Raw genomic sequence first — 9,846 nt, 5'->3', positions numbered from 1 at the left:
CTAATGGACCTTTACCTTTACCTTTAACTGAATCTGACACCCTGTAAACTGCAATCTGCTGATCAGCACTGGGGAAACTCCAGCCGAACTCTCCAGTGAAAGCTTTGCTTCCTATTCTGCAGGCTGTCCCAGCTCAGATGGCTGGGCAGCCCAGGATAATTCAAAAGGAAACAAAAAGGACAGAGGGGCAGAGAGAAGAGCATGGGGAGGAGAGACACGCTAAGAGTTTCAGAATGGGGGAAGACACAAGAATCTAGATGATCATGCTATATATGAAGCAATAATATCAGTTTTCAAGGGAGGTGTGTGAGACGCTTACCAGTCCCAGCCATTCCTTTATGAATCCTTCAGTCTAATGCTTGCTCAGGACAAAACAAGGGAATAACAGTTACAAACGAAAAGGGGGGAAAGCTTCAAGTGAAATGACACACAACTGCAGCAGCCACAGCAGCAATGCACTATTAGGCAGAAGGTGGTGAAGGGAAAAGCAACACACTACCCCCATCATGCTCTCTGCTCCCACTTTCTCAGATATCTTTGCGCCTAATATAGCATAGCCCTTGCACCTGTGCATTCAAGAAAGGACACCTCGCCTCATAGCAACCTGCTTAGTACAGTCTCCTGCCAAGGCCGTTCTTCAGATGCTCAAATGAGGAGGTATAAATGACTTAGGTCCCAAACATTCCCTACAGACCCTTCTCAGGTATTAAACACAGCAGGCAGAGTGAGTGTGGCTTGGCACTTCTACTGCCCTCAGAAGTTCAAGGTGGCATTGGCTTGGGAGAAGGCATTCTCTGTGGCTGCACAAAGTTCAAAATATTTTCTAAATGATGCAGATGCAACCTTAAAAAGCAGCCCAACTCACTGTTTCAGCAACTAAACTTAAACAAGTCTTTGTTGGACAGGAATGTGGTAGGCTGGACAGGCGACAGCCAGAATATCCAAGTTCCCTTTCTCTCCCCCCCACCTCACCTTTTGTTTTGTTTTTCAGAGCTGATCTGTCATTACCAAAAATAATGCTTATTTTTAGATATGAAATGTTAAATTACTGACTGCTGTGAATATTTGCTTTAGATTATAATCAGGCCCATGGACAGGGACTGTTTTAATTTTTGCATGGAGCCTAACAACATATAATACTAACGCTATCAATGGTTCTTTTTTAATGCTGCTATGGTTTGTATCTGGCCATCAACGTAGGCAACACAACTCTACTCCCTCCTCCAGAAAGCTGAGACACTGACACAGTTTGCAGGTAATGTTGAGCCAAACTATGGCTTAGCATGAGCATGCAAACATATGGGTTCTCTGGGCTAAGATCATGGCCACTGAACTCCTCCCTAGTACTACTACTAATTTATTATTTATACCCTGCCCATCTGGCTGGGTTTCCCCAGCCACTCTGGGCGCCTTCCAACAGAACACTGAAATACAATAACCTATTAAATATTAAAAGCTTCCCTAAACAGTGCTGCCTTCTAAAAGTTTGGTAGTTGTTTTTCTACTATTGCAACAACACTACCTGGGGCTAAGCTATGGTTTGACTTAGCGTTATGTTCAAGCCTGGGCTCATGGTTTGTTTCACTTCACACAAAGTGGTAAATGCCAAACAAACCTTGGTTAGAGTTTGTGGTTTGTCTGCAGCAAGACGAACCATATACACCAAAACCATGGCTTAGCTCCAGGCAGTGCAGCAGTATCAGGAGAGGACTGCTGTGGCTGGGATCTTCACTCCAGGAACCTGTGCCTCTAACTCACATATGCTAGACCACAGCTTGGCTTGCCATCTAATGTGAACCAGGTCACCGAATCTATGCAGGCAGCTCGTTTAAAACAATCATTCCTTCACGTTGCAGCAGAAAGAAAGTGATTCCATGCATGATAGACAAAGGGAGTCATGAGAAGAGGAGAGAGGAAAACAAAACCAAGGGGTTGGGGAGAGGGAAGACCTAAGCAAACGGCCAGCAGGAATGGAAATCATGGAAGGGCACACGCCAGAGAACCTACCTTCGCTTTGCTGGCTCCCTGCGCTGCCGCTCCCATAGCTGAAGCCTGGGTCCTGGTAAGCCGGCGGGAAACACGGAGGGGCAAGGGGGTATTGGTAAGGATAGCCTTGCCCCAAGGGCCAAGGCGTGGCCGGGTGCGGGAGGGGGCCCAGGGTGTCTTGGTCTGAAGCTCCGCTGGAACCATTGTTAAGGTTCAGTGCAGCCAGATCTGGAGACGGAAAGGAGAAAACAACTTCCATGATGGCGCAGACACACGGAACAATATGGCTCAGGGGCAGAGTATGTGATTTGCATGCAAAAGGTCTCAGGTTCAATCTCTGGTATCTTCAGCTGGGGCTGGGAAGGACTTGAGACCTGGGAAAGCCATTGCTGATCAGACCCTTCCCCAAAGGGCGTAAGGAGGGGGACTTACTGCCACAGAGATCACCAAAGACATAGTAGCACTGCTCTGAGAACGTGATTTTGTTCACAGTGTGCCTGAGGTAGCCATGTTTCAACATGCTGCTGGCGTACTTCCGGGCCTCCCTTCGGTCTTTAAAGCCCTCCACGTGCGTGTAAAGCCAGTCGACCACGTCCGCTCCTGCAAACAGCAAGGGGAGTACTCTAAGGGGGGAAAGCACCACCAATTTGGTAATTCCACACTGCCCCCCACCTATCCACCCAAACTGGCAATCCTGGTAAAAATGACAACTTCTTTATTTTACATTGCCTGTGTCTTCACTTGCTTTCAGTCCCCATTGCCCTCGCTTGCTCAGTGTGGTGTAATGGTTAAGAGCAGAGGACTCGTAATCTGGTGAACCGGGTTCGATTCCCCACTCCTCCACATGCAGCTGCTAGGTGACCTTGGACCAGTCACACTTCTCTGAAGTCTCTCAGCCCCACTCACCTCACAGAGTGTTTGTTGTGAGGGAGGAAAGGAAAAGGAAATTGTTAGCCGCTTTGAGACTACTTAGGGTAGTGATAAAGCGGGATATCAAATCCAAACTCTTCTTCTTCTTCTTCTCTCAATGATATTATGTAGCCAAATCTGGTTTGGCAGAGAGTATGCAGATTGCTAAAGGGACGTGGTCGGTGGTTCGAATCCCCGCGACGGGGTGAGCTCCCGTTGCTCAGTCCCAGCTCCTGCCAACCTAGCAGTTTGAAAGCGCGTCAAAGTGCAAGTAGCTAAATAGGTACAGCTCTGGCGGGAAGGTAAATGGCATTTCCGTGTGCTGCTCTGGTTTGCCAGAAGCGGCTTAGTCATGCTGGCCACATGACCCGGAAACTGTACGCCGGCTCCCTTGGCCAATAAAGCAAGATGAGCACCGCAACCCCAGAGTTGGTCATGACTGGACCTAACGGTCAGTAGTCCCTTTACCTTTACGCAGATTGTTTCAGATAAATACACCACAGAATAAGTGGGAGTAGTAGCTGGTGCTATGTTCCCTCCTTGAAACCATGGTTTGCCAACCCTACTTTCAAGCCCTGGTTACCATGGACCCCAGCTATTGTTTTTTTTAATTTATAAATATTTATTAAAGTTTTCACAGTATTACATAATGAAAAAGGAAAAAGAAAAAATAGGAAATTAAAAAACAGTTAAAAATAATTCCATCTTTACATCACTGGCAGAATCCGAGACCAGGGAGAAGAGTCGGTGGAAGAAGATTGGAGGAAATTTAAAGACTATTTGCAGAAATATTGCAAAATTAAGGAATGTTAGAATGATGTTGGATTGAAGTTAAGTGGTTTCTAGCTGTAATGGTTTAAAAGAATATGGAAAAATTGGATTTTTAATAGGTAAAAATTTAATGTTATAATATATTAAGATTAAAGATCAGGATAATAAGGAGGGAAAAGAATTGCTGAACTAATAAATTGAACTGGAATACAAAAAAGGGAGGTATGAGGAGGTCCGGGAAACAAGTAAATGAAAGATAAGTGATGTAAAGATGGACCCCAGCTATTGTTAACCAGAGTTACGGCTGGTGCTGTGGACAAAACCATTAACTGTGATGGGGAAGAGTAGGAAGAATTGAAGGGGGAAAGGAGGAGGAGGAGGAGGAGAAGTGGCGGCTTCTCACTACCTGTGGCTAAAGGATGGGCTGCATTACATTTGCACTGCCCCATGCTCTTGTGCGAACCTGGTGCCCTCCAGTTGTTTTGGACTACAAATCCCATCAGCCCCAGCAAGTAAAGGCTGTCTCATGCTACACCATCATAGAATCATAAAATTGTAGCGTTGGAAGGGACTGCCAAGGGTCATCTAGCCCAACTGCTATGTTGACTCTCTCCCTGTTCAGGGGAAAAAACACACAGTAATTCACAGTTGCTCATCCAAGCTGGCAGGGTAGCAAAGTGGCACAAACCGTAATCCAGAACAGGAAAGGGAATATTTTGCCGCCAGAGTTGACATCACTGTATGTTGGAATTCCACTGGCCCTTCCTTGGCCTACAACTCCCATCAGCCCCAGCCAGGAATGGCCACTGGTCAAGGATGATAGGAGCTGAAGTCTGGCAGTGTCTGAAGGGCACCATGTCGCTGAAACCTGGTTTGGTTAGTTCCTTCATAAGCACCCACACAAGCAAACGTCATCAGTGGCAAAAAAGAAAACCTCAATTTAGTAAGGTACCTTCTCCCCCACCCCCAGCCGCAGAAGCAGGAGTCACTCACCTATTACTGCATTGGAGATGGTGATTTTTAACCACATCCTGTCCCGAATCTCAAGGCCAGAATCCGACAACTGCATAACCTTGACAATGGTGGCCATGTCGCTTTTAACAGTTAAAGGGGATTCGTCCAGCTCTGGGGGAAAAGGAAGAGGAGATGTTGCTATAAAGGAAACAAGGAACGGATGGAGGCCGAGAGGGAAAGCGGGCGTGGGGGGTGGGAGAAGCAGTTTTACGCAAGGACAGCCCTGCCATGAGGAAAGCTGAGGTGGGCATTTTAGCGTGGATGTTGCAGAGAAAGAAAAGGACCTGAGCATGAGGTAAAATCAGCCAGCAACTCCTCCTGCACAAGCCTAACTGAAATGAACTTCAGCTGAGCAAGAGAGAGGTAGACAGGGTGTGTGGAAAACTGGTCCCCTCCATTTTGTCCGCCTCATTTGGAGGCGAAAAACAAGAAAGGCATTGTTTCCGCCATACTTTGGCTGAAATGTGAAACTCATTGCTGATGGGGGCTGATCAGGGCAACAGGAGACTACTCATCATTACACACCCACATCATGACATGGAGCAGTTCTGAGGGGATTCTGGGAGAGAAATGATAGCTGCCTGAGGCTACCATTCCCCCCCCCCTCAGAATGGTGAAAGGGATCATTCTGGCAATACTTTGCATGAGCTGTGAAACTTATCACAGGTGGAGGCCGTGGTGGCAGGGTATTGTTGTTGTTGTTTAGTCGTGTCCGACTCTTTGTGACCCCATGGACCAGAGCACGCCAGGCACTCCTGTCTTCCACTGCCTCCCGCAGTTTGGTCAAACTCATGCTGGTAGCTTCGAAAACACTGTCCAACCATCTCGTCCTCTGTCATGCCCTTCTCCTTGTGCCCTCCATCTTTCCTAACATCAGGGTCTTTTCCAGGGAGTCTTCTCTTCTCATGAGGTGGCCAAAGTATTGGAGCCTCAGCTTCAGGATCTGTCCCCCTCATTTTCATGTTACCCATCATGATGCTGAGTTGCTTCCAACTCAGTTATGTCCAGAGGAGGCCCATTGAAATGAATGAACCTATGGTAGTCACATCCATTATCTTCTATGGGTCTGCCCTGAGTGGGACTGGCATCAGGTACAACCCAGAGTGCGTTTCTGAGGCGATTCTGGGGGAGGGACAATGGCTGCCACAAACCAGCATTTTCTTCCCCCTCAGAACAAGGCGAGCAAAAAAGGAAAAGAGACGGGCCATTTTCTATTCAAAGCCACCCCAAAATCCAGTGGAAAGTTCTTGTTTGTGAACTTCTAGCCTTAGGGAAGTGAATTAGCAGCAGTTGGGTCTGCTCCTTCAGGTACCCAAACACTTCAGGCCCAGGCCTGAAGATTATACTGGCAAATCCTGCGTGGCTTCTCTTCATTTCAGCATGGCTTGTACTGAAGAACAGACAGCATGGAGGCCAGCAAGAAGGGGGCGGGTGTCATTATTTTGATCTCCCCCTACAGGCACCAAAGTCTCTTGAGCGTCCAAATAAATTTAATTGAATTCTCTTGCTTTTAATAGAGAACCTTGTCTAAAAAGGAGACTGGCCGGGGTGTATGTGAGATAACTTTCAAATTGAAGTGCCTGTGCTGCAGATACTTGGTGTTTTATTGGGGAGGATATCTATATCTCTGTTTATCCAAATTTCATGTCAAGAATTCTATTGCACAACTGCATTCTGTGAATGACACATGTATCTGGCCTTTTTGTGTAATTTAGGCTTTCTTCCCATTATTATTATTATTATTATTATTATTATTATTATTATTATTAAATAAATTGGATGTAAAACCTACACTAGCTGAAGAAGTATATCTGAGATACTTCTATGTATCTTTATCACATACAGCCCCACTTTAAGGGTGTTCACAAGTGAAGTATTTCAGATTAAAAGTGATGGTGTCACTAAGGGCATTTCCTTGGTCATGAAAGGTGTGGGGACGGCATGGGGAGGGGCTGACTAGAGTCACGTCAAACTGCCGTTCTGGCCTAGGGACCTGCTCTCAACCTGCCCCCGGGCTGTACCACCTTGCTGGGCTATACCGCTTCACCTGAAGGAGAAAGATGCTCACATGTTTTCACTCTGCGCAAGTGAAAACAAATCCTTGCATATGGAAAACTCAAATGTCCGGGAGAAGAGCCCTTCTCTCTAACAGGCTAGTTTTCTATGTGGAGGAAAAAAATATTTATTTATTTGGGGGAGAACCCAGAAAATGAAGGGGGGAGAGGAACAAATCAAGGATAGAAGCCAGGCAGCCAAGGCCAACCTGGCAATTGCCCAGACTAAAAAGTCAAGACTGAACCACAAGCTTTTATACCTCTATCAGGCCACCAGGGAGACCAATGGGGTGCCAGGGTGGGTGGAGCCATCTAGGCACCCAGGGAGGCTGCCCTCAAGAATTTTTGGACTACAACCCCCATCAGTCCCTGGGGCAGAGAAGGGGGGTAGAGAAACAAACAAACAAACAAATAAATAGGGGAGAGAGGAGTTGGCAGGGGAGAGAGAGAAAAGAGGAAAGAGAGACCCTGGAGTTGATGAGAGTTGTAGTCCAAAACATCTGGAAGGCATCAGCTTGGCAAAGCTGCACTACCGGAACATGTCTGGATTTTATTTTTTAATGGAGCTACAGCACTGAATTAAGACCCAGTTCATTTCCCACAGAAACTTCGGGATCCACTTATTTTTCCATGCTTATGTCATCTGTCAGAAAAGGGGGGAGGGAAGCGTGTGGTAAAGGAAGACTTGGGAACACACAGATTCAGGCCATGCACCCCCTTGCGACACCAGAAGAACATCATCATCCACCACTTGCCGTTTTACCCACAAAGGCTCCAGGGTCCCGTTTGCAACCAATTCTCGCCAGGTGCTCTGCGGCAACGTTTGGCTTTCGCAGGAAGTTAGTTTGGTTAGTAGCGAGGAAAGCAACCTGCAGTTTGGGTTTGACAACGTTCCGATTTGAATGTGTGGGGAGCAATAAATGGGGAGAGCCCATTGTGAGGGGTTTATGTATTGGTGTGTCTGGGGTGTGTGTGTGTGTGTGTGTGTGTGTGTGTGTGTGTGCGCGCGCGCGCGTGTAGGAGACTGACAAGACCACAGCAGAAACCACGTGGAGATGGAAAGACCACAGCTGCCTGTTTTGGTTCCTACAGAGCAGCAACTGGTATCCAGAAGCATACTGCCTCTCACAGTAGCAAGAGAACAGAGCTGTCATGGCTAGTAGCCACTGATAGAATTCAAGCTGCCCTCCAGGTTGGCAGCCATCACCATCTCTACATCTTCTGGAAATGAATGCCATAGTTCGCTTGTCTCCCCCTTGGAGCCAGCTGAGAAGAGGCTTGTAAAAACCAAACAGCCTATCTAAATCCACTGAAAAAGACCCTCAGAACCGCATGCCAAGGGTCTCTAACGTCTGGGTGGTGTCAGCCTAAAACGTTATCTGTGGGGGAAGCCTCCTCCGTCCTTCCACGGATCTCCTTTAGGAAACCTGACTGCCAATTTTTGCTGTAGATTTTTTTTTTAAAAAAAACCCTAGTAGTCCTTACTCCAGCAACTCGATTGTGAGAGGGGTCTCACATCGCTATCTCCCCAAAAGAATGCAAAGAATGTCACAGCAGCCAGCGGCAATCTGTCGGCAGACAGCCAAAGGCTCTAACAATCTCGAGTATGCACAGAATTGTGCATGCATGTGCCAGGGGCAGGGGACTTCAGCTCAGTGTTCCTCAACCTGGTGCCCTCCAAGCATTTTGGACCACAACTCCCAACAGCCTCACCCAGCACAGAGATTGTCAGGTTGGAGAAGGCTGCTTTGGCTAAAATAAAGGCAAAGTCAGATTTTTTTGCTGATCTTCATGGGAAGCTGTCTAGCTAGCTCAGTTCAGCCTACACGGACTGGCAGCTGCTCTCCAGGTTTCTAGCCCTACCTGGAGATGCTGGGGATCAAACATGGGACCTTCTACATGTGAAGCAGATGCTCTACCACTGAGCTATGCCCCTTCCCTTCTCTCTGCAGGATGGTACTGTAAAGGACTTTGAGGCTTCAACCAGTACCTATAGCAAGTTTTTTTGGAGTGGGAGGGAGGGTTGGGCAATAGCCCTCCAACCCAAAGTATGCCCATCTCCACACCACTATCCAGTGTAGGGTAGCGGTTCAAGTGCTTCAATAGGAACTGGAAGACCAGGGTTCAGATCCCTTGGGCATGAAGTTCACTGAGTGACATTGCTCCAGTCACTGCTTCCCAGCCCAACCTACCTCACAGGGTTGTTGTGAACCATGTACACCACCTTGAGTTCCTTGGAGGAAAAAGGTGGGGTGTGAAGGGCTAGAAGCCGTTCTAAAAGGCGAAGATATTTGAATGGTAAAATGAAAGAAAAAGAAAATTCCCCCCAGGCCTGTGCTTTACTAATGTAAGAAGAGCCCTGCTGAGTCCTTTCTGGTCCAGCAACTCTCTAGCCACTGTGGTTAATAGACACTGACAGCCTTATCCCCAGTGAATTTGCTAGTCCCCTAGCAAATAAGCAAATGTCCTTTAATGAGGACATCAGAAGGGCCCTGAAGCTGAATCAGACCAATGGCCCATCTAGTCCAGCAACCAACCAGATGCCCAACTGGGAATCCTGCAAGCAGGTCCCTGAGAGCATCACCCAACGTTCAACTCCCAGCACCTGACATTCAGAGGCCTCCTGCCTCCTACAGCAGAGGCAAATCACAGCTGCCAAGGCCTCACAGCTGCTGACAACCTTATCCTTCCGGGTTTTGGGTGGCCATGGGTGGAGGGAAAACAAGTTTTATGCTCCCCACAGCATTGTTGTTGCTGGAGCTCTTTGGCTTTTGGGGTTTCTTTTGTGTGTGTGTCTTTTGTTTGGAGTTTTGTTTGTTTGGCTCTACACTGCCAGCCCTGCGCAGGAGGAAATAACCTGCCCGGTCCTGGCGGCAGTGTGACTTACTTTCCGAATCGGGAATTGAGCTTGTTAGTGAGGAGCTGGTAGAGGTGATGGTGCTCATGGAGGGGCTCATACCGTAACGGGGGTACGCTCCCGTCAGGGCCGTGGTATGAGAGATCCAGGCGGCGGGGTCGATCGGCCGCACGGGCTCAGCTGGAACGCGAGAGAAAACGGGGAGGGAGAAGAAAGGGTTAGCAGGCGCACTCTGTGGCGGTTCATCTCTTTCCT

At 47.8% G+C, this 9,846-nt stretch overlaps 1 protein-coding gene across 5 annotated transcripts in view; it reads right to left on the bottom strand.

Annotated features, from left to right (window-relative positions):
• The window catches only part of DVL1 (dishevelled segment polarity protein 1), a 127,653-nt gene that overhangs the window by 44,619 nt on the left and 73,188 nt on the right, over positions 1 to 9,846 (bottom strand). For 3 of the 5 annotated variants that reach the window (XR_014009983.1, XM_081201517.1, XM_081201518.1), the window contains exons 11-14: positions 9,622 to 9,771; positions 4,660 to 4,791; positions 2,419 to 2,586; positions 2,008 to 2,214 (exon numbers count right to left, since the gene is read on the bottom strand). Coding sequence is in view for 4 of the 5 variants with exons in the window: in XM_081201517.1 (XP_081057643.1) it covers positions 2,008 to 2,214; positions 2,419 to 2,586; positions 4,660 to 4,791; positions 9,622 to 9,771 (657 nt within the window). In the remaining variant the exon portion in view is untranslated. Of the gene's footprint in view, positions 1 to 319; positions 359 to 2,007; positions 2,215 to 2,418; positions 2,587 to 4,659; positions 4,792 to 9,621; positions 9,772 to 9,846 lie in introns of all 5 variants that reach the window. The other 2 variants (XM_081201520.1, XM_081201519.1) reach the window with 2 other exon arrangements.

The sequence above is a fragment of the Podarcis bocagei genome, assembly GCF_964188305.1.
Source record: "Podarcis bocagei genome assembly, chromosome: 7".
Taxonomy (NCBI): Eukaryota; Metazoa; Chordata; class Lepidosauria; order Squamata; family Lacertidae; genus Podarcis; species Podarcis bocagei.
Note: the sequence above shows the minus strand (reverse complement) of the source record. Positions and strands in the feature narration are given on the sequence as shown.